Genomic DNA, 25,543 nt, shown 5'->3' with positions numbered 1-25,543 from the left:
TCCTGTGTAATTGGATTTAACCGGGTCTCGTGCTGAATCAGAGCCCAGTGGGTAGTGCAAAGCTTGTTAAGATTGGACAAACATTGCTGGGCTTCCTGGTTGGGGAGAGAGAGGAGGGGGGCTCGGGCAAAAGTAGCCCCCTGACATTTTCTCGGAGTGGAGGGTGGATAATTGAAATGGGCAACTTCTGAATATCCATTATGTCTAACTTTACTCTAATGCTGGGAAGCAGCTCGAACTGCCACAAATAGAAGGAAATGGGATCTTTTCATTTGGTCATCGTGCCAGTGGAAACAGACACCTGTGCTTCCCCTTGTGTGTGTGTGTGTGTGTGCGCGTGCGTGTGTTTGCTACTACAGGTTCCCATGTTACTAATAATAATAATAATAATAATATGCCATTTAGCAGACGCTTTTACTGAGGTAACCAGGTTACTGCTCCCTTATGGTCTTTCCCTGTGAATAGCAAATGGGGGGAACACCACAAACAGTCTTCAGGCTAAAGTTTTTATTTAAAAAGTTGTCTCATTTTTATTTCAACTGTGTGTTTATAGGGCAAAACGTTGACTAATATGATGTGAGAGAATGAGTGGAGTGTAAAGGGCCATTATGTTGGTATTCCTCCTGGGCCTTTTGAAGATTATTTTGTAAACATTGGGCATTTCTTGTCAAGCATGTATAGTTTTCCATTTTGCACACTCAAAGCAAAGTTTCTTGAATCAACAATCAACAGCATCTGAGATTTGATATCAGGGTCGTATTCATTAGACCCCAAACGGAAGAAAACGGACTGAAACAGGGATTACCTAAACTTGTCCAATAAGAAACACTCGTTTTTTTGTTTTCTGTTGCAAAACATTTTGCTACGTTTTGCAATGGTGTGCATTAATGAATATGATCCAGCTTGGCATCATGAGAACAGCCTTATGTCGACAGAGACCCTTAACTGAGTAGTTTGTAATTAGCCTGTAATTTATCTGTCTAATCAAAGATCAGTAACAGGACCTATGCTATGCCAGCAGGGGTTGCTGTGGTGGTGGTGGTGCTGCTGCAATGACACACAAACAGACACACACACACACACACACGCACAAACAGACACGCGCACTCTTAACGAGACAGACTCGGAGGAGGGATGGATTGGATTGTGTTTCTGCATCTTTGTGTTACACCCCATTGAGCTAGTAGACACTCAGGTAAGCACTGAATAAGATATCCCTCTCCCTCCACCTCCATCCCCGACGGAATGAATGATATATATTAAGCAGCTGGGCCGCAGTCCCCCTGAGGCTGGGTCAGTACGATCACAGTGTGGAGGAGCAGAGCACACAGGTAGACAGCACCACCAAACCCTGTGGTAGATCCTTACTGAATGGGTAGATGGGTCACTCAGTTGTGGCTACAGAGGAGAGAGGACTGTACTGTAAATACAGGATGTCTTCAGAATTAGATTTCTGCCAACTAACTGTCAGTGATCCATCCACAGTGACTGACTAGGCATGGGAGGATAAGAGAGGCAGCACATGTGTGACATAACTCTGGTCCAGAGAGGGTGAAGGAAGAATATATATCCAACCTGGATGTCATCATCCCATTCCTGACTTTGACTGAGAACTGACCCACACAGATTTGGAGAATGCAGGTATGATTCCAATGTACTTTATGTGTACTATTTTGTATTTTCACAGCTAGGATGTTAACTTTTCATATGTGAAGGTCTACTGTAAAAAATAATGTGTTGCTGCTCCTTGGCCCCCAAGAGCATTAACTAGTTTAAATGCTTTAAAGTTGAAAGTTTGATTCATGCTAAAAGAGAATAACCAATATCATCCCTTTGGGGGCTCACTGTCTAACTGTGTTTTTTTTAGAGGGGGGCATAGAGGCCTAGCCAGTGGACCATAGATAGATAAAGTGCTTACGACAGGGAGGGAGACCCACTCTTTGTTAGTGGGGCGTAACAGGATCGTGCGGGTCAAGTAAAGAGATTGGCCTCTGTACCGCGGGGCAGAACAGAAGAAGGGAGGGAGGCAGATTCATTCCATCCTTAGAAGACGGATAGGTTTTCCTGTTTCCTGGCTGCCGTGTAGTTGAGTGTCTCATCATGGTCCTGTACATTAGGGCACGCAATGGAAAACGTTTACAAATATTTTGCAACAGAAAACAAACATGAGTATTTCGTAGTCCCTCCCTGTTTCAATCAAATTTCTTCCATTTGGTGCCTAATGAATATGACCTATTTTCACTGGGTCATGCTAGTTTGTTTTCCCCTCCCGCAGCCATCTCTCACGGGGATGAGACGAGGTCACAACTGTCTCAGGTGACGTTGTTTGACACGCTAGACTGAGATGAAGGGGCATCTCTTAATTAATTAATTAATATTTAAATTGGGGGGCAGGTAGCCTAGCGGTTAGAGCGTTGGGACAGTAACTGCTAAGGTCGCTGGTTTGAATACCCGAGCCGACAAGGTGAGCCTAATTTGCTCCAGGGGAGCCGCACTATTATGGCTGACCCTGTAAAACAACACATTTCACTGCACCTATCCAGTGTATATGACAATAAAAAACATCATCATTTTAAAAAGGCAATTGGTCACCTGATCCAACAATGAGTCACTTTTATCTGTCATGAAATACTGTATAGCCTCGATGGAGTGACACATGGAACAATATATTTGTCCATTGAATTCTGTTATACTGTGTTGAGTCTGTTGAGTCTGTCTCCAGTCTAAACAGCTGTAATACAGTTACCTCACAGATTCAGTGTCTCGTACACAGTTGTTGGTTTACTGTGGCCACTCTCCAAATGAAGGAATTGTGCCTCAAGGTATTAACAGTTGTATTTACCACTGTCCATATGATCTGTTATGGAGCAGTACGGTAGACTCCAAAATCCCCCAGTCTCTGAGCATTGCACATCATCTGCTTGCACTGCCTTGAGAGATATTTGTTCCTGTGAAGGAATGGGGTGTCACAAATACCCCACACCACCAACACCACTACCATCACATTAGTAGATTGATTTTGACGTCTCAAATGGGGTGCCTTCAATGATATTGTCCACCTGTCTCATTGGCTTAAAGTGGGGGGAGAATGCTGAGAGGGGGTTGGTGAGGGTTATTGGTAGAGACACGGGATGAGGGGTATTGTTAAGAAGAGGGGGTGAGATTGGGGGGTGGGTTAATGGGGGGGGACCTCTCATCCGACCAGCCCCCCCTCCATCCATCCATGGGGCCCCGTGTGAGGAGAGTAAGTCCAAATTGTAGCACAGGATTGCTTGGAACAAGCTCCTATTGTTCGCCCCCAGGGCACACTAAATGAGTGTCACAGCAAGCAGCGGGACACAGACCGTTACTGCACTATTTAGTCTGCCCCGTTGTCTCAAGACGGCCCCATTTCAGAGGGTTCTCAGATCAGACAAATACTGCCCCTCTCCCTCATTCCCTCCCTCCTTTGTCCTCTCCCTTCCTCTGTCCAACCGCCCCCAACCCCCTCCTCCCCTCCTCACCCCAAAATAGGGCAAATCTTCTCTATTGTGTTTTGACTGGCCAGTATGAAATTGATTGTGACATTAAATGTTTTCTAATGAATAATTACTGAATGGATATGCTGGGGGAATATATGTAATGGATTGTAGACTGCATTTTAAAAACTTTCTTTTTGTCTCTGCTCCGTGGAATTTACAGGACAAAAACACTTGGCCTTTCTCAGAAGTAATGAGGGCTATGGAATGGGAGGGAGACTGGGGGAGTGGGGTAGGGGACTAAGGGCTTTGTGTCAATTAGATCCAATGGATTATCTTTTTGAAATGTTTTGTTGAGAATCAAAGGATTTCTGCCTTCCAAAGAAGGAGAAAAATAAAATAAAAAAGAAGCTGTGAAAAATCCTTTGGTCCAAGTATGAAAAATGTATGCACTCACTAACTGTAGGTCGCTCTGGATAAGAGCGTCTGCTAAATGACTAAAATGTCAAATGTAAGTGTTGGTGTTGAGAATACAAAACAGATATGTGGAATTTTTCCCACTCTGCTTTCTCAAATGTGCCGCTGTTTTCAAGTTCCATTTGCACAGGGTGAGGGTGGTGTGTTTGGTTGGTGTGTGATCTGTGGTGGTTAATGGGCCGCTGGCCAATATTTCCGTACTATGTGCTCTGTAGCCGTCATTAGCTTCTGTCTGTAGACTACCTTGGCACAATCAGAGGGCTCTGCTTCAAAGCCCCATGAGACCCACAGAGCCCTCGTTTCAATAGAGCTAACAGCAACTTTGCTTGTGCTTTTTCTGCTGACTTCTCACCTCTGCTGTTCAACCAAGGACCCCTCTGCAACTTGATTCAAAGATACAATATGGAGGTGTAGTTGCTAATTGTTTACATCAAATGTTGGCTGTATGGTTATACAGTACATATGATATACATATGATATAATATTAATCAATTTCTTATCTCATGAAACCACACAAATTCTTAGATTTAGGCAAACAATATATGATTTTGCTCATGGAATGGAGAGGTGTGCCCCATTCTGTCCAATGAATTTATGGACAATATTCAAGTTTTGTATAGCCTCTTAAAGTCATCCTTCTCATCCATTCACTTTGTTTGGATGCATGTCTGTAAAATAATGTAGAACTACATAAGGACTACATAACTGCATAAAAATATCCATAAAATTCATTCAAAAGCAGTTCATAATACATTTATGAAATGCTTATCTTCTTCAAGTCCTTATGTAGGTACCCTTCAAATCAAGTGTTATTGCTGTGTGCTTGGCTGCAGGGGCGTGCCCAGGGTCAGCTGGCCATGGAGGGGGCTCTGACCGCCCGAGACCGCGTGGGGATCCAGGACTTTGTCCTGCTGGACGCCCACACCAGCGAGACTGCTTTCCTAGACAACCTGAAGAAACGCTTCAGTGAGGACCTCATCTATGTGAGTTTGGAAGTGGTCGACTTAGTACCAACATTACATAACACACATAGCATAATGTATAATGACACCACTTGCAGACCCTACTTGTTGCAATAGTTTAAGGAAATATATATTATAAACAACATTCTGGGAACTATCAACTTACAGATATTAACCCGTTTTTTCTTCACATTAAGACCTATATAGGCACTCTGCTAGTGTCTGTGAACCCCTACAAAGAGTTGGATATCTACAGTAAAAAACTGATGGATATATACATGGGTGTCAACTTTTTTGAGCTTCCACCGCATATGTGAGTGTCATATAATTAGCACGCCAATGTGTGTGTATGTGTTTTTGCATGTCTATTTGCATGTTAAAATCTTTTTGGTTGTCACTTGTGAGAGGAAATGCCAAACCACGGGATAAGCCCACACATGATATACTGGTCATTCTACAGAAGGGGTGCAAATTGGGGGTTGAATTATATACTACTCACACACTTTGTTTTTATTGCATATATGAAATATTCCCTGAATTCCTTATCACCGCACTAAATTGGTCACTACCGAAACACAGTGAAACATCTGCAATGAAGGGAGAACCATGCACAGTAGTGATAATTTCGATTAGCCTTCTATTACATATTCATTTTTAGAAATGTTATTTGCATACCAAATTAACAAAATAGTCAAAACATGATTTTTAAACTGATATTTAAAACCTTTAAATAGAATTTAGAGAAATATGATTTATATTGTTGTCTTTAAAATGTTCAATGTTGATTGTATGAATCTGAAACTTGTTGATTGATTGAATGACTTATGCATCTAATTAATTATGTTGTTAGATGTTTAAATGATCACTTTACCTATCTTTATTTTGACAAAATAACAGGTGTTTCAGTGTCAAGTGTCACTCATAGAGATAAATGGAGGACTGTAGATGGCTATAACTCATTTAATATAGACACTGCCATTGAGGGCTTCCACCATTTAAAAGTAGTCAACTGGGTGGGACTTCCTATGGCTTGGGAGTGATCAGCCAATGATCAGAGAGCATCAAATTGAGCATCAAATTGGGATGCCTATGGTTTGTAAACCAAAGACTAAAGTAATATCCGGAAGCCAAGACCAAGATTTATCCCAAGATCCAGACCCAGACCCAGTGAGTTGAAACCATTACAAGTTAAAGACCGAATTTATGTGGTCTTGAGTGGTTTCAAGACCAAGACCAGTAAATCAAGAGTCCATGGGCCCTTTCTTCATTTGTAAGAAACTCAATTAGAGTAAACTCGAATACAGTACAGTACAGTAGAGTAGAGTACAGTAGAGTAGGGTACAGTACAGTATAGTAGAACACAGTACAGTACAGTACAGTATAGTAGAACACAGTACAGTACAGTACAGTAGAGTAGAGTACAGTAGAGTAGGGTACAGTAGAGCACAGTACAGTATAGCACATAATAGATGTCAATGTTTGGGCTCTTGGATGGCTGGAGCCCCCCTGCTGGCTATGCATCTCAATACTTGACACTTTTTCCTGAAGTGTGCACTTGCCCACTACCCACATGGTGGTCCTCTTTTTTGACTTATTTTGGAATCCCCATAGCTGAAGAAATAGGAAAAAGTATCAGCACACTTCCAGTCAGATGCAAATGTATTTAAATTATAGCTGAGCTTTAATTAAAAGATAGTGGGTCAGATAAGGCCACACAACGAGCCAGAGGTAATTGCAGACACCCGTGGTAATCTGAAGTACCCAAAAGGGCCACTAGATGTCATAATATCAAATGAATTATAGGATAGAACAGTACATGTTATGTATGTATTTCTACTAGAACAAAACACATGTACACAGGGAATACCCATAGCTAACATATGGCTGGCTATCTTTCATTTGGACAGATGTACATCCCAGCAAACATATATTTTAGTAACAAAACCATACATGACATATTTCTTGATATAGATGTTTGGTAGTGACACTTTTTAAAAATACATGAAGATTTACCAACTTGCTCACACATTTTCTCCAAAATGTTTGCAGACAGACTACTCACCATGTGGCCATGCTGGAGAGGGGTGCAATTCCATCACCTGGTGATATTTGTAGGGGTGTGGCTTAAGGCACATTCATTTTACAGTATTTTAATGTGTGTTTCGGTAGTGACATCAAAAGGTGGGACAGCATTTTTTTGAGAATTATGTTTAAAAAATAACAAAACTACTTATTAGATCAGTATCTTTCAATGTAATAATAGAACAACTCAAGATGTTCTACTGAAGCAATAGTGTTAAAACAAATGTAAAATCATTAATTGCTTTATTTTCAAACATGAAGTTTAGGAGTCAGGGTTTGGGACAACTACCTCTCAATAGATATAGGTGTATAAACAATGACTTTGTACTATGTTAATTTAACAATATGTTTATTATTGCCTTGGATTGAATTAGAACATACTGTATCATGATGTAAATAAATGTCCGACGTTTGGAGACTTAACTGTTTTGTTAAATAGTTTTTTTGGGGTGGGACTGCAATTTGCACCACTTCTGTAGAATCACCCATATACAACATTTATACAGCGTTTATACGGCTGTCTGACAAAATACCATACGTGGTTCCAGGACTAAAGCATGGGAGCAGCATATACCATTATTATCATCATTTTCTGGCCTAGCATCGGTGAAGAAATTTGAAATGTGGAATGTGAACATGCATTTCACTTGAAACACTATATTTCTGTAGTTATGCCCTGGCGGACAATGCCTACCACACCATGCTGACTGAGGCCAACAACCACTTCATCCTCATCTCTGGGGAGAGTGGTGCCGGCAAGACAGAGGCTTCCAAAAAGATCCTGCAGTACTACGCTGTGAGCTGCCCAAGTACCACCCTATTGGACAGCGTCAGAGACCGGATGCTGGTGTCCAACCCTGTGCTGGAGGTCTGATCGGACAGTTCCCATCATTCACTATTATCACACATCTGGTCAGATCTTGTCCCAGATCTGTTTGTGCTGTCTCGCCATTGTGCTGTGCTATGGTCATTGTCATCATGGCTATATAGTACAAACAGATCTGGGACCAGGCTATCACACACCCTGGATTACATAGTAGTGAACCTCTCAGTGACTAACACCTTTGTGTTTCCTCCACAGGCTTTCGGCAACTCCAAAACACTGAAGAATGACAACTCTAGCCGCTTCGGGAAGTACATGGATATCCAGTTTGACATCCAGGTAAGGATGGATGGAGACTGTGGGCTGACGTAAGCAGAAGACATACCAGGGTATTGTTTCTTTCAAATAATTTTGCTGTGCTTGATTGTGCAATGGAGATAAATTGCAATCCCCACCCATCTGGCACTCTAGACAGGCTCAACCAAAGGCTCAAAAGATGAAAAAGAATACCAATACTATTTCAACCCAGGGCCCATATTCACAAAGCTTGTGAATAGAGTAGGAGTGCTGATCTAGGATCCGTTTTGCCATTATATTGAATAAGAAGGGGTGACCTGATCCTCGATCAGCACTCCTACTCTGAGACGATTCGTGAATACAGGTCCAGGTCTGCTAAGCAGTTTGTTGAGGCTAATTTGATCATTGATCATTGTCACATGTTCGGCACTCTCAGGGGGATGCCGTGGGGGGCCACATCCTGAGCTACCTGCTGGAGAAGTCCAGAGTGGTCCACCAGAACCACGGAGAGAGGAACTTCCACATCTTCTACCAGCTGGTGAAGGGAGGAGAGGAAGACCTGCTGCATCAGCTAGGCCTCGAGAGCAACTGCCAGCACTACAGCTACCTGGTGCAAGTATGGGCTACCACTGTGGTTCAACTGATGTGCTAGCTCGGACTAGGCTAACTGGTGCATGCATGGGCAACCACTATAGTCCGCTGACGGGCTAGCTAGAGCTAGGCCAACTGGTGGGTGCCATGCATGGGTGCCACTCTAATGTTGACTCCCTCTCTCAAAAAGGGCGAGTGTGCCAACGTGACCTCAATCAATGACAAGAATGACTGGAAGACAGTGAGAAACGCCCTGTCTGTCATCGACTTTGACGAGAGTGACATACAAGTGAGTTGCTGTCACACTGTTGGTGGAAACAGCTTTTGTGATGACATTCATTCAATTGCTTATTGTACTATACTGTGCACTACTACGCTGTACATCATTTTGCTTTATGTGTTTTAGAGGGGAGCTGCTTACACACAGCTGGCCACCACCTCAACCCTAACCCTAACCTCCACGTCTCCATTCTCCACAGCACCTGTTTGGGATCATAGCAAGCGTCCTCCACTTAGGGAATGTGCCGTTTGAGCCTGACAGCAAAGGCTACGCCACGTTGAACAACAATGCAGAGCTCCGCTGGGTGTCAACAGTAAGCCTTGTCAGTCCTTAGACACTCCACAACACCATGCCAATGCTTTGCAGACCACAGTCCCTGCACTTTGCTAACTTTGTGTTGTGTGTGATCATCTGCAGTTGCTGGGCGTCAATGTTCAAGTGCTGCAGGAGGGGCTGACATCCAGGAAGATTGAGGCCAAAACAGATGAGGTGAGAAGGAGAAGAGGAGTGATGAATTAATACATGAATGAATTAATGAATGAATGTGAAGAGAGAAGGCAGGGACTACACTCACTAATAATAGACATTTCTAACATAACTCACTTGTCAGGTCAGGTAGTTTGTGTACCTTCTTTTTCATCACCATCCAGGTGCTCAGCCCGTTCACAGTGGACCATGCCATCTATGCCAGAGATGCCCTGGCCAAAGCCATCTATGGACGCACCTTTACCTGGCTGGTCAATAAAATCAATGAGTCCATGGAGAATAAGGTTAGCAGATACAGTAAGTGAAAAGTACATGTCAAGATAAAACAGGAGCATTGTTGATCCGTGTGAATGACCACAGTTTCCTGAAATCTTTTCGACAGGACTCATCAAGGAAGACAGTAATTGGTCTCCTAGACATATATGGCTTTGAGGTTTTCTATGTCAACAGGTAGGTGGAACTAAGTTGTGCAGCACATTGTAGAAAACTATTGGGCTACATTTTAATGTGCACTTCAATTGAAATCTGTTGTCTGTCAATTCCAGTTTTGAACAGTTCTGTATAAACTACTGCAACGAGAAACTGCAGCAGATTTTTATCCAGCTGACGTTAAAATCGGAGCAGGAGGAGTATGAAGAAGAGAGCATTGGGGTAAATGTAATTTACCCACACATCAATATTTATCTATTCTATTCTATTAGTTTCTATTCAGTTCTATTTAGGCAACATGTGTAATATGGCATTTTTACCTTGTCATAGTATTACTTTGGCATTATAGTTATTGTTGCATCCTGCAATGCCTTCCCACTGGGCACAAACTGGTTAAATCAACGTTGTTTCAGCATAATTTGCAACGTATTGTGACGTGGCATCTACGAGGAAAATACATTGTATTTTTAAAAAGTCATCAACCTGTTGCAGTTTCAACTGTTGTTTTGAAGGTGAAATTTCACCCACAGGATTATGTCATTGTGATAACCAATTTTCAACACAGACAAACCTTGTATAAAATATGTTGAATTTGTACCTTTGAAACAATGTCAGATCTTCAACGTAATATCCACTATAAGAAGAAAAAAAACTATACTGAGCAGCAACTCCTACTGGAGAGTTGATCCATCTACAGCTATCCCTTTGGTCTCCCATCCAGGGCTTTAACCAAGTCTCCACTTAATAGACTCACTGTTGCTATGTAAGTAATTCTAAAAGATAGGTTCAACAGAGCAAATTAAATATAACCATACTTCAATCATATATCATCAATGATGCAATTTAGGCCTATGTAGCATTTGGGAAGTAATCAACAGCTATTGTTTAAATTCAACCCAGGACTCAAATAAAACTAGACAATACCTATAGGCCTAGAATTTCAAGCTTTGGTTGATTTCAAATGGAATTCTACAAGTTAATTAAAAAAATACAGTGCCTTCAGAAAGTATTCACACCCCTTGACTTTTTCACATTTTGTTGTGTTACAAATTGGGATTAAAATGGATTTTACTGTCTTTTTTCTCTCTCAACGATCTACATAAAAAACTCTAATATCAAAGTGGAAGAAACTCCAGTGGTAAGCAACTCCAGTCTATATTTGGCATTGAGTTTCAGGTTATTGTCCTGGAGAAAGATGAATTTGTCTCCCAGTGTCTGTTGGAAAGCAGACTGAACCAGGTTTTCCTCTAGGATTTCGCCTGTGCTTAGCTCTATTCTGTTTATTTTTCTCCCCAAAAAACTCCCTAGTCCTTGCCGATGACGAGCATTTCCATAACATGATGCAGCCACCACCATGCTTGAAAATATGAAGAGTGGTACTCAGTATTGTGCTGGATTTGCCCCAAACAGCGTGTACTGATAGGACGCATGGGGAGTGAGTAGCTCTGTTTTGTACCGAGAAAACTGTGGTTATATGTAGAAACCAGACAACAATGTTTAAAGCAAGCCTCTATAATCGATAAATCAACATATCCCCAAGTAACTGGGAGAGTGAGAGCGATCAGTTACGTACATCAGCGAACCAATCAGTTGGTAAAGCGGCGCGGTGACACGAATCGAACAAGCCATGGCTTCCCCCAGAGGAAAAGACAAGGAGCAACTTGGAGACGCAAATGAGAGTAATGAACAGTTAAAGGCTATCCAGGATAGCTATCCAGGATAGCTCAAATGCTCTCAATGCACACCAAAACAAACTGCTACAATCTGTTATTATAAAAGTAGATTTGCTCGAAAAGAAAGTAGAGGCTATCGTGTCAGACACGCACAAACAAGGCGTGTGCATGAATGAACAAGATAACAAAATTAGCCTTTTGGAAACAAAGTTGCAAACGTTAGAAGATGAATTGGACCAGCAAGAAAATATAATGAGATGAAACAACATGAGAATATTGTCCTTACCGGAAGACGAGGAAGAAGGAGACCATTCCAGCTACATGGTCAAACTGATATCAGAGGAACTTGACGTGGATATACAGTGGGGAAAAAAAGTATTTAGTCAGCCACCAATTGTGCAAGTTCTCCCACTTAAAAAGATGAGAGAGGCCTGTAATTTTCATCATAGGTACACGTCAACTATGACAGACAAATTTAGAATTTTTTTTCCAGAAAATCACATTGTAGGATTTTTAATGAATTTATTTGCAAATTATGGTGGAAAATAAGTATTTGGTCACCTACAAACAAGCAAGATTTCTGGCTCTCACAGACCTGTAACTTCTTCTTTAAGAGGCTCCTCTGTCCTCCACTCGTTACCTGTATTAATGGCACCTGTTTGAACTTGTTATCAGTATAAAAGACACCTGTCCACAACCTCAAACAGTCACACTCCAAACTCCACTATGGCCAAGACCAAAGAGCTGTCAAAGGACACCAGAAACAAAATTGTAGACCTGCACCAGGCTGGGAAGACTGAATCTGCAATAGGTAAGCAGCTTGGTTTGAAGAAATCAACTGTGGGAGCAATTATTAGGAAATGGAAGACATACAAGATCACTGATAATCTCCCTTGATCTGGGGCTCCACGCAAGATCTCACCCTGTGGGGTCAAAATGATCACAAGAACGGTGAGCAAAAATCCCAAAACCACACGGGGGGACCTAGTGAATGACCTGCTGAGAGCTGGGACCAAAGTAACAAAGCCTACCATCAGTAACACACTACGCCGCCAGGGACTCAAATCCTGCAGTGCAAGACGTGTCCCCCTGCTTAAGCCAGTACATGTCCAGGCCCATCTGAAGTTTGCTAGAGTGCATTTGGATGATCCAGAAGAGGATTGGGAGAATGTCATATGGTCAGATGAAACCAAAATAGAACTTTTTGGTAAAAACTCAACTCGTCGTGTTTGGAGGACAAAGAATGCTGAGTTGCATCCAAAGAACACCATACCTACTGTGAAGCATGGGGGTGGAAACATCATGCTTTGGGGCTGTTTTTCTGCAAAGGGACCAGGACGACTGATCCGTGTAAAGCAAAGAATGAATGGGGCCATGTATCGTGAGATTTTGAGTGAAAACCTCCTTCCATCAACAAGGGAATTGAAGATGAAACGTGGCTGGGTCTTTCAGCATGACAATGATCCCAAACACACCGCCCGGGCAACGAAGGAGTGGCTTCGTAAGAAGCATTTCAAGGTCCTGGAGTGGCCTAGCCAGTCTCCAGATCTCAACCCCATAGAAAATCTTTGGAGGGAGTTGAAAGTCCGTGTTGCCCAGTGACAGCCCCAAAACATCACTGCTCTAGAGGAGATCTGCATGGATTAATGGGCCAAAATACCAGCAACAGTGTGTGAAAACCTTGTGAAGACTTACAGAAAACGTTTGACCTGTGTCATTGCCAACAAAGGGTATATAACAAAGTATTGAGAAACTTTTGTTATTGACCAAATACTTATTTTCCACCATATTTTGCAAATAAATTCATAAAAAATCCTACAATGTGATTTTCTGGATTTTTTTTTCTCATTTTGTCTGTCATAGTTGACGTGTACCTATGATGAAAATTACAGGCCTCTCTCATCTTTTTAAGTGGGAGAACTTGCACAATTGGTGGCTGACTAAATACTTTTTTTTCCCACTGTATCACGAGAAGATCTGGAACGATGCCATCAGATCGGCGTGAAACAAAAGAACACTAAATACCCACGCATGGTGATCTTCAAACTGTGGAACTATCAAACCAAAATAAACATTCTGAGGTCACAGTGGGGAAAGGAGATCAAAATCTACGGCTGGTCCATTGGATTCGTCCAGGACCTGTCTGCTAAGCTGAGAGAGAGACGCAAGGAATACATTCCGATCAGACAGTCACTGGAGGAAAAGGGGATTGTCGCAGCTCCGTTCTCAGCAGTGCTGTGGGTATGGAAGGGAACGCAAAGGATGGAATTCACAAGTGCTGATGAAGCCTTAAGCTACAAGAAACCTTCCCAGAAACCTTCCCAGTTGAAGGAGGAGAGCCCCCTGCTCTGAGAAGCGGACGAAGTTGGAAGAAAATGATAAGCGCACTAGGCGTAAGTTGAGACCATATCCTTTCCTCCTCCCCCCAATACAATCTATACTTTACTTTCCCCAAATAACTGTTCTTCTCTATGAAGTAATGATAGAAGTAACCGATGCCAATGGGCTACATGGACACTGAAAATACAATTCAAAGGGGGAAATATAGCATGTATGTCAATAACTGTTCTATGGATGTTTGTGTAGGTGTGTGTGTGTATTTTTTATTTTATTTAACCTTTATTTAACTAGGCAAGTCAGTTAAGAATAAATTCTTATTTACAATGACGGCCTACACCGGCCAAACCCGGACGACGCTGGGCCAATTGGGCGCCGCCCTATGGGACTCCCAATCATGGCCGGTTGTGATACAGCCTAGAATCGAACCAGGGGGTCTGTAGTGATGCCTCAAGCACTGAGATGCAGTGCCTTAGACCACTGCGCCACTCGGGAGCCCATGTATGTGTTTGTTTATATGAATGGAAGTGTGAGGGAAGCGTGAGGGATGGTGAATAAGAATGTGTAGGAGGGTGGGAGAGAATGGGTGTGTGGATGCATAGGGTATACAGTGGGGAAAACAAGTATTTAGTCAGCCACCAATTGTGCAAGTTCTCCCACTTAAAAAGATGAGAGAGGCCTGTAATTTTCATCATAGGTACACGTCAACTATGACAGACAAAATGAGGAAAAAAAATCCAGAAAATCACATTGTAGGATTTTTTATGAATTTATTTTTAAATTATGGTGGAAAATAAGTATTTGGTCAATAACAAAAGTTTCTCAATACTTTGTTATATACCCTTTGTTGGCAATGACACAGGTCAAACATTTTCTGTAAGTCTTCACAAGGTTTTCACACACTGTTGCTGGTATTTTGGCCCATTCCTCCATGCAGATCTCCTATAGAGCAGTGATGTTTTGGAGCTGTCGCTGGGCAACACAGACTTTCAACTCCCTCCAAAGATTTTCTATGGGGTTGAGATCTGGAGACTGGCTAGGCCACTCCAGGACCTTGAAATGCTTCTTACGAAGCCACTCCTTCGTTGCCCGGGCGTTGTGTTTGGGATCATTGTCATGCTGAAAGACCCAGCCACGTTTCATCTTCAATGCCCTTGCTGATGGAAGGAGGTTTTCACTCAAAATCTCACGATACATGGCCCCATTCATTCTTTCCTTTACACGGATCAGTCGTCCTGGTCCCTTTGCAGAAAAACAGCCCCAAAGCATGATGTTTCCACCCCCATGCTTCACAGTAGGTATGGTGTTCTTTGGATGCAACTCAGCATTCTTTGTCCTCCAAACACGACGAGTTGAGTTTTTACCAAAAATATCTATTTTGGTTTCATCTGACCATATGACATTCTCCCAATCCTCTTCTGGATCATCCAAATGCACTCTAGCAAACTTCAGACGGGCCTGGACATGTACTGGCTTAAGCAGGGGGACACGTCTGGCACTGCAGGATTTGAGTCCCTGGCGGCATAGTGTGTTACTGATGGTAGGCTTTGTTAATTTGGTCCCAGCTCTCTGCAGGTCATTCACTAGGTCCCCCCGTGTGGTTCTGGGATTTTTGCTCACCGTTCTTGTGATCATTTTGACCCCACAGGGTGAGATCTTGCGTGGAGCCCCAGATCGAGGGAGATTATCAGTGGTCTTGTATGTCTTCCATTTCCTAATAATTGCTCCCACAGTTGATTTCTTCAAACCAAGCTGCTTACCTATTGCAGATTCAGTCTTCCCAGCCTGGTGCAGGTCTACAATTTTGTTTCTGGTGTCCTTTGACAGCTCTTTGGTCTTGGCCATAGTGGAGTTTGGAGTGTGACTGTTTGAGGTTGTGGACAGGTGTCTTTTATACTGATAACAAGTTCAAACAGGTGCCATTAATACAGGTAACGAGTGGAGGACAGAGGAGCCTCTTAAAGAAGAAGTTACAGGTCTGTGAGAGCCAGAAATCTTGCTTGTTTGTAGGTGACCAAATACTTATTTTCCACCATAATTTGCAAATAAATTCATTAAAAATCCTACAATGTGACTTTCTGGAAAAAAAAATCTCAATTTGTCTGTCATAGTTGACGTGTACCTATGATGAAAATTACAGGCCTCTCTCATCTTTTTAAGTAGGAGAACTTGCACAATTGGTGGCTGACTAAATACTTTTTTCCCCCACTGTATGTTGGGCAGGAATGAATGAGAATGGATGAATAAGTCGATGGATGGATGGATGGGTGTAAGTGTGGCTGAGAGGTAGGGAGGGTGGGAAAAGATGGGAGGTTAGGACAAGCTTGCCTTCGGTGGGAAAGTATGGGAGGTTAGTACAAGCTTGGCTTGGGTGGGCAAGGATGGAAGGTTGGGACAAGCTTGGCTTGGGTGGGGTAAAGCGGGGAGAAAACAGGGAGAGGGAGGGGGAGAGGGATAGGTTTGGCTTGGGAGAGAGAGAAGGAAGGATTTAACGATACTACAATGTACATTTATTTTTGTGAAATGAGTAAGCGTTCTGGACAGATTAGGAGATGTCGAGTCATTATTATTCCTTGTTTGTCATTATAGCTCAGAATCAATGGTGGTTATTGGTGAGAGTGGAGAGGGGCTCTATCCGGGGGATTGGGACAGAGTGACTGGGAGGGCATCAGACACTTCTCTGAAGTATGTGTGGGGCCTCCACTCATTTCATGTCAGTCTCTTGGTGGACCCACTCTCCCCAAGTAGACCCCCACCAGCCACTATATTTTAATTTAATTTACAAGGTAATACAAACTGACCACAATACTTAAGTGGCAGTCTTTCTCCAATGTATGTACAATGACATAATCCACAGACTTTTGGTACAGAGGAGTTGAACCTTAAAAGCCCTAAAAAGGCATAGTGCCTCAAAGTACAAAGAAGTACTTTGCTTTATGTTTTTTGTACGTTTTCTGTTAAGTGTCCACTCAGCTCACATGCTTTATATATGTAATGTATTTTTTATTTTTTATTTAACCTTTATTTAACCAGGTAAGCCAGTTGAGAACAAGTTCTCATTTACAACTGCGACCTGGCCAAGATAAAGCAAAGCAGTGCGATGTATACAATAACTATGTATTAATACTATGACTCTCCCATTTCATGGAATGCCCACCACCCTCATATGACATGTCTGCTCAAATGTTTTATCTGGTTCTTTAATGATATACGGAACAGCCAAGGAAGGTTAACTTTTTTTATACAGGACCAACAAAATCCAACTTATTACATGGAATGTGCACGGGCGCCATGATAAAAAAAGCCTATGGTTCTTGAACACTTAAAGACATTGTCAGCAGATTAGGTTTTCCTGCAAGAGTTACATTTCAAAAAAGGAGAAATTGAATATTTAAAGAGGAGCTGGGTTGGAGAGGCCTGTACTGCCACCTACTGTAGTAACAGCAGAAGTGTAGGCGTCCTGATAAATAAGAATACACCCTTTTCCCGTATATCCCAGCACATGGACCAAGAAGGCAATTTTTATAATTTTGAATTGTACCTTATATGGTGAAATATATACACAGGGGCAAATCTGGTGTTTTTAGATAGAATTCAAGCTATATTAGATTAAATCCAGAAAGGAACTATTATTTTAGCAGGTGACCTAAATCATGCATTCGATAAGATTGGCAGACGTAGCAATAAAAAAGGCACATTCAAGGAACCTCCAAAGAGGCTAAACATTTTTATCTCTACAAATAATTTACAGGACACCTGGAGATTACTATTCCCAACTACAAAAGCTTTTCAAGAACTGACTACATTTCTATTTCCAAAAATGCTCTCAACAAGAATCCATGATATAGTGATATTGGATAATTCCAGAAGCTTTAAAATGAAGGCCAGGCTGTTAGGGTGGGTAATGTACTTTATAACTACACATTCATTACAAGTAAGTACCCCTCAAGATACACTTCATTTTACCAAGGTAAATCCTGTGTAACACCTAGTAATTACATTGTATTTATGCAGATAGTACATGTACTCTGTGGTGTACTAGTGGGTTTATCCTCCCACTTGCATGGCAAGGAGGTTCAGGTTGTCATAATGGGAGCATACACATTAATAATGAGTACATTTTTTTTAAATAATCTGTGATGACACCCGAAATGGTAGACTCCAGTCAGTGAGGTTGACCTACAGTCCATTCAGAAAGTATTCAGAACCCTTTACTTTTTCAAGATTTTGTTACGTTACAGCCTTATTCTAAAATGGATTAAATAAATAAAACTCCTCATCAATCTATACACAATACCCCATAATGACAAAGCGAAAACAGATTTTTAGAAATGTTTGCAAATGTATTAAAACTACAGAAATACCTTATTTACGTAAGTATTCAGACCCTTTGCTATGAGACTCGAAATTGAGCTCAGGTGCATCCTGTTTCCATTGATCATCCTTGAGATGATTCTACAACTTGATTGGAGTCCACCTGTGGTACATTCAATTGATTGGACATGATTTGGAAAGGCACACACCTGTCTATATAAGGTCCCACAGTTGACAGTGCATGTCAGAGCAAAAAACCAAGCCATGAGGTCGAAGGAATTGTCCGTAGAGCTCCGAGACAGGATTGTGTCGAGGCACAGATCTGGGGAAGGCTACCAAAACAATTCTGCAGCATTGAAGAACACAGTGGCCTCCATCATTCTTAAATGGAAGAAGTTTGGAACCACCAGGACTCTTCCTAGAGCTAGCCGCCTGGCCAAACTGAGCAATCGGGGGAGAAGGGCTTTAGTCAGGGAGGTGACCAAGAACCCGATGGTCACTCTGACACCGCTCCAAAGTTCCTCTGTGGAGATGGGAGAACCTTCCAGAAGGACAACCATTTCTGGAGCACTCCACCAATCAAGCCTTTATGGTAGAGTGGTCAGACGGAAGCCACTCCTCAGTAAAAGGCACGTGAAAGCCCGCTTGGAGTTTGCCAAAATGCATCTAAAGACTCTCAGACCATGAGAAATAAGATTCTTTGGTTTGATGAAACAAAGATTGAACTCTTAGGCCTGAATGCCAAGCGGCACGTCTGGAGGATACCTGGCACCATAACATCGGTGAAGCATGGTGGTGGCAGCATCATGCTGTGGGGATGTTTTTCAGTGGCAGGGACTGGGAGACTAGTCAGGATCGAGGGAAGATGAACGGAGCAAAGTACAGAGAGATCCTTGATGAAAACCTGCCCCCGAGCGCTCAGGCTGGGACAAACATTCCAACAGGATAATGACCCTAAGGACACAGCCAAGACAACGCAGGAGCGGCTTCGGGACAAGTCTCTGAATGTCCTTGAGTGGCCCAGCCAGAGCCAGGACTTTTAACCCTATCAAATATCTCTGGAGAGACCTGAAAATAACTGTGCAGTGACGCTCCCCATCCAACCTGACAAAGCTTGAGAGGATCTGCAGAGAAGAATGGTAGAAACTCCCCAAATACAGGTGTGCCAAGCTTGTAGCGTCATACCCAAGAAGACTCAAGGCTGTAATCGCTGCCAAAGGTGCTTCAACAAAGTACTGAGTAAAGGGTCTGAATACTTATTTAAATGTGATATTTCAGTTTTGTATTTTTTATACATTTGCAAACATTTCTAAAGACCTCGTTTTGCTTTGTTGTTATGGGATATTGTGTGTAGATTGATGAGGAAAAATATATATTTAATCAATTTTAGAACAAGGCTGTAACGTAATAAAATGTGGAAAAAGTCAATGGGTCTGAACCCTTTCCGAATGCACATGATATCTGATCTGTTTTTGTAAACTCAACCAAGTTAACCCAGATGATAAACTTTTGGCAGGCAACTGGTAGCAACAACATTGAGTGGAGATTTTGAAGAGTGCGCATTCACGGGAAGAAAATTAGAGCCTATTGAGCCTCCAACCTTTCTAATCTTGGACATCCAGCGCATCTGTCCACAAGATGTTACAACCTTGTGACAGTTGTTACTGAATTGGAAACACTAAATTGGTGAATTTAGTGGGAACAAGCATGGTAACAAGCATTAGTTGTTACACCTCTGTAATTGTGGACTGCAATTACCACCAGTTACATATTATTACAGTGTAACTATGAGTTGTTACAATGAACTACAATACTTGTCGCTACGGAAGTCCAGAGAGGGCATATGACTAAAACAATTATTAACTTGTTATGTCAAGATTACAACTTATTTATCTCATGATCACTAAGTAACAAAAGATCCCGAGATTTGTTGTGATCACGACATATCAAAATTCATTTTGTCGAGATCACGAGATAATCAAAAGTACCACGCATCATCCATTAATTTGTTCAGATGCACAATAACCACCTCATCAAGAAGCCCTGTGGCTTCATTGATTGCAATGTGCTAGTGGGGCATTTAAACCCTGAACGATCAATCACATTTCTATCATATGTATTTATAAAGCAATTTGTATATCAGCAGATGTCACAAACTGCTTATACAGAAACCCAGCCTAAAACCCCAAACAGCAAACAATACAGATGTAGAAGCATGGTGGCTAGGAAAAACTCCCTAGAAAGGCAGGAAACTCATTTCATTTCATTTCAGTCATTTAGCAGACGCTCTTATCCAGAGCGACTTGAACCTGGGAGGAAACCTAGAGAGGTACCTGGCTCTGAGGGGTGGCCAGTCCTCTTCTGGCTGTGCCGGGTGGAGATTATAAGAGTACATGGCCATTAAGGCCAGATTGTTCTTCAAGATGTTCAAACGTTCATAGATGACCTGCAGGGTCAAATAATAATCACAGTGGTTATACAGGGTGCAACAGGTCAGCACCTCAGGAGTAAATGTCAGTTGGCTTTTCATAGCCAAGCATTCAGAGGTCGAGACAGCAGGTGCAGTAGAGAGAGAGAGAGAGAGAAAGAGAGAGAGAGAGAGGGAGCACGTCCGGTGAACAGGTCAGTGTTCTATAACCGCTGGCAGAACAGTTGAAACTGGACAGCCAGGACTCATCAGGCCAGGTAGTCCTGAGGCATGGTCCTAGGGCTCAGATCCTCTGGGAGGGGAGGGAGAGAGGGAGAAAGAATTAGAGGGAGAATACTTAAATTCACACGACACCAGATAAGACAGGAGAATTACACCAGTTATAACACACTGACCCTAGCCCCCGGCACATACAGTAGACTATTACAGCATAGATACTGGAGGCTGAGACAGGGGGGTCGGGGGACACTGTGGCCCCATCCGACGATATCCCCGGACAGGGCCAACCAGGCAGGATATAACCCCACCCACTTTGCCAAAGCATAGCCCCCACACCACTAGAGGGATATCAACAGACCACCAACTTACTACCCTGAGACAAGGCTGAGTATAGCCCGCGAAGATCTCCTCCACTGCACGACCCCGAGGGGGTGCAAGACTGGACAGAAAGAGCACGTCAGTGACTCAACCCAATCAAGTCAAATATAGCGCAAAAAAGCCTGGCACGACGTGACGCACCCCTCCTAGGGACGGCATGGAAGAGCATTAGTAAGCCAGTGACTCAGCCCCCGTAATAGCTTCAGAGGTAGATTATCCCAGTGGAGAGAGGGGAGCCGGCCAGGCAGAGACAGCAAGGGCGGTTCGTCATTCCAGTGCTTTGCCGTTCACCTTCGCACCCCTGGGCCAGACTACACTCAATCATAGGACCTACTGAAGAGATGAGTCTTCAGTAAAGACTTAAAGGTTGAGACCGAGTTTGTGTCTCTCGCATGGATAGGCAGACCATTCCATAAAAATTTAGCTCTATGGGGGAAAGCCCTGCCTCCAGCTGTTTGCTTAGAAATTCTAGGGACAATAAGGAGGCCTACGTCTTGTTACCATAGCGTAGGTGTAGGTATGTACGGGAGGTCCAAATCGGAGAGATGCCTGACAGGCAGCACTGTCTCCCAGGCTGAATGTCGCCCCCAAGACCACAGCCAATTGCATGCACGGAACAACACAGCTAACTTGGCTAGTCTTGTTAGCTAGGTAGTCTTGTTAGCTAGGTAGTCTTGTTAGCTAGGTAGTCTTGTTAGCTAGATAGCTTGTTATTGTCGTATATGATGAATGGTGGTCATTATTGCTGTCAACAAAAGGAGTCCGCTCATACTGAACATTGATCATAAGGTTTATTCAGATCACAAGCTTCAGCATGGGTGACAGACTCGCGAGGTCTGGAGAGCAGTGTCCTCCCATTCTAGGGTCTGCTCTGACGTCTCATCGTTTAACCCCCCTTTATATAGCCTTCCAAGAGTTGAATGACTCCCTCTACTGTTCAATCCCCGTATCTTACAACCCACTTCCTGTCTGTCATATGTGGCGTCACGCTAAAACCTTCCTTCTTGATACCAAAAATCAACCTTCTTTCAGTTCCATTTAAACAACATTTAACACCATCATATTGTCAATACACTACATTCCCCCCTTTCGAGACGAACTAAACGTCTCGAAAACAAACAGAATAGGATTATGACTAGTAACAATTTATCTTATTGAGTATCTTTAACCTTAAACCAAACACATTCTCCTCTAGAGTGTAAATACCTTTCTATGAAATACCTGTTTATGAAGTGTGAATACATTACTATCTTTATGAAGTGTGAATACATTACTATCTTTAACTGTTTATGAAGTGTGAATACATTACTATGACATATGAAGAAATCTCTATGGAGTGTAAGAGCGAAAAACTGTCTGACAGCCATCCATCCATATCAATCAAGACAGTAAAATTCTCTCACGGTCCCTCTGCCCCAGGCAACCACCGTCGGTACTCCAGATAACCTCATTAACCATGTAAATGCATTTGAAACTATGATGCAATTAAATACACATGTAAGCCCCTGCAAACAAAATCCTATCCATAAACATCCATTGCACGGCTGGTCAACCCATCGAATCGTACAATGAATCTCTCCCTTCCTAGCCTCTCTGTCCCTAAACATTCACCGAAATAACCAAAAACATCTAAGATCCTCACATGTATTCAATAACATCAAACATCATTCTACAAAATTAATACCTGAGACTATTACACAATTATGTATTACACATGTCTATATTTCATTGCAGACACTGGAATGTAGTCCACTACACTTCATCTCCCCGTAGTGTCCTCTTCCAATGGACTTGTTGATGATGGAATCAGCTACACCCTCCTTGTTTCATCTCCTCCAGTAATATTGTCCCTTCATATTGTCTTTGTTTGAGTATTTCAATCTCCACATGTTCTCCCAAATGCTTCTGGAATGAAAAGAAAAACGACCAAACAGTATCTTTTGCAAAACAAACACTTTCAAATTAAACATCAATATCAACTAAGAATATAAACTGATATATAAATGATGCATGAATCACATAAACCTATTCCCCCCTTTGATTCATAAATCATACCAACATCACCCAAATATTGAAAAAAATTTTTTTTGAAAAATGATCAAATTATCAAAAATGATATTTATCCATCAGTTCCACTGGTCCATCTTTATCCAGATCAGGAACAGTCAACACCGGCATCTGAGTGTTGTCTCCAGGCATCATTCTCCAACCTATCTCAATATCATAACTTTCTCAAAGATCAATAACAAATTACAAACATCACAGTGTTATCAAAGCTGAAACTAAAATCTGACCCATCACTGCCCCTACTGGCCTAATTGATCTTGCAACCAAATCCTCTCAGATCTCCCAAACACATCCCTTATAATGCATCTATAACCCCAGTGATATTATCTGAACTATCTGGACTCAAAGTATAACTAATATTTATCAATATGATCTTCCCAAATGTTACACCATACCATGAATAAAAATCCCCCCTTCTCCCTTAAATTCATCCTTCAATGATAGGCTTGAAGACTATGACATGTCACCCTTTTAACCCTAGATTTAGCTGTGTCCGGTGCTATCCCTCTTATAATAGTAGAAACCTCATATGGAAGCTTCAACGTTGACATGTAACCAAATCCTGTCCATCCCTAATGTAAGAATATAGATGCTTTATCACCCCCAAACCCCTAAATATCTCTAAAATTCCCCATAGTCACATTGTCAGTCAAAAGCTAATCATTTAACCATCAAAGTCCTGCTTTTCTACTACCTGGTACATAAAAAGTTACATTATATTTATCATCTCTAACCTTATGTTCATGCTTATCCAAAGTTATCATATAACATCCCAATATGATATTCCCATAAACATACCCTTTACCTCATATGTTTTATTAGAACAAAAATAACTTTTAGCCCTCAATGTTTCACCTGAATACTTCAGGATTCCGTTGTTACCTGATTTTCCTTTCCCATTTAACAATTCCCATAGGGTAATTCATTTACCCAAGAACACTACTTAAACCTAGGCTTAAACCACTGTTCTGACAACGACATTATTCTATCTGTCAATGACTGTTGCTGATACCACAGTTATGACAAATCATAAGACTGAACCACACCTGATAGAGGCCACGCGACCGTCTAACACGTCTTGGGCTGGCATCCCCAACAGACATCAACCCTCAAGATTCCTCACGGATTCCTACAGAATGAGTTAATATATCTCCAATTTCCACAACAGAAGAACGAGCGGTACTGATCAGATACCTCTCCCTGTCTGTCATCAAAATCAAAGATCTCATCCTGTCCTTTCATGATGAATCTATATTCTCTCTACTACTCTCTGTTCTCCTATTTTAACCCTATTCATACTATCATTGACAGCACTCTCCATCCGTAACATAACCCATGAGTCTAAAATTCCCCATTTAATTTCAGAAAAGTTGTTGTCGATGTCATACTCCCTCTTTTGCTATTGCCATCGTATCACTAATCCCTTCCAAAGTTACCATTAAAGTAGTTGACTTAATTGCTGTATCAACCCTAATTACTTCTAGTGCAAAGGTTCCCATTATCCTCGGTGTATTATCTACTGTTGGAGTGACTCCTGTCCATTCAGTTCTACTCCTCCTGAACTCCCTCCCTGACTGTGGAGGCTACAACAGACCTCAACTCTTCCATTATAAGCGTTACTTTGTGAATTACATAGCCCTTTAACCAATAATTCTTAACCGGAACAAATTCTAATGCTTGCACTAGATAAGTACACATATTCTCCCTGACCTTTCTCTGTAACATTACGCAACATAAGTGAACAGTCACTCCTAACCCTCTTCTAAACTATACCTCCTTTTACTCCTGGTCCTGATAACAATACTTATTCTCCATAATTATCTCTCCATATGGGAGAAACGTCCCCATCCTAAACCCTAATAAGTATTTTTCCCTAACATTGGTGCTGTATTATTTTCCTTATAATCAAATGCAATATATTTATGGCTTTAATAACTGTCCATGTTGAAAGAGTTAAATTGCTTCTCCCTGTTGTTCTAATAGACTGAAGTGTTAATGTCCTTATTTACTCCTAGGTTTCCCCTAAGACTTTGAACTCTTTACTTGTACTTCCCTCTATCACCACTAGTGTCACTTTTTCCCCAAATCTCAGTCCTTTCTCTAAATCCCTGACTTTCAAACTTTTGATTACACAAAATACACCTATAATTACCTTGATCTTCCTGCTGAAACTGTAAATATAGATACTCAATCACCCTCAAATCATTCAGCAACACATACTTTCTCAATGCATCTGCTCCTA

The 25,543-nt window shown here is 41.9% G+C and overlaps 1 protein-coding gene across 1 annotated transcript in view; it reads left to right on the top strand.

The window, feature by feature from the left end:
* Positions 1–25,543, top strand: part of LOC121550748 (unconventional myosin-Ih-like) — a 72,864-nt gene that overhangs the window by 1,542 nt on the left and 45,779 nt on the right. Inside the window, exons 2-12 of the mRNA XM_045227056.1 lie at positions 4,787–4,918; positions 5,095–5,210; positions 7,649–7,847; positions 8,061–8,141; positions 8,536–8,715; positions 8,881–8,979; positions 9,170–9,283; positions 9,388–9,459; positions 9,621–9,740; positions 9,839–9,906; positions 10,002–10,107. Coding sequence (XP_045082991.1) covers positions 4,793–4,918; positions 5,095–5,210; positions 7,649–7,847; positions 8,061–8,141; positions 8,536–8,715; positions 8,881–8,979; positions 9,170–9,283; positions 9,388–9,459; positions 9,621–9,740; positions 9,839–9,906; positions 10,002–10,107 — 1,281 coding nt within the window. The 5' untranslated portion in view covers positions 4,787–4,792. The remainder of the gene's footprint in view (positions 1–4,786; positions 4,919–5,094; positions 5,211–7,648; positions 7,848–8,060; positions 8,142–8,535; positions 8,716–8,880; positions 8,980–9,169; positions 9,284–9,387; positions 9,460–9,620; positions 9,741–9,838; positions 9,907–10,001; positions 10,108–25,543) is intronic.

This window comes from Coregonus clupeaformis, chromosome 18 (assembly GCF_020615455.1).
Source record: "Coregonus clupeaformis isolate EN_2021a chromosome 18, ASM2061545v1, whole genome shotgun sequence".
In the NCBI taxonomy this organism is placed as follows: Eukaryota; Metazoa; Chordata; class Actinopteri; order Salmoniformes; family Salmonidae; genus Coregonus; species Coregonus clupeaformis.
Note: the sequence above shows the minus strand (reverse complement) of the source record. Positions and strands in the feature narration are given on the sequence as shown.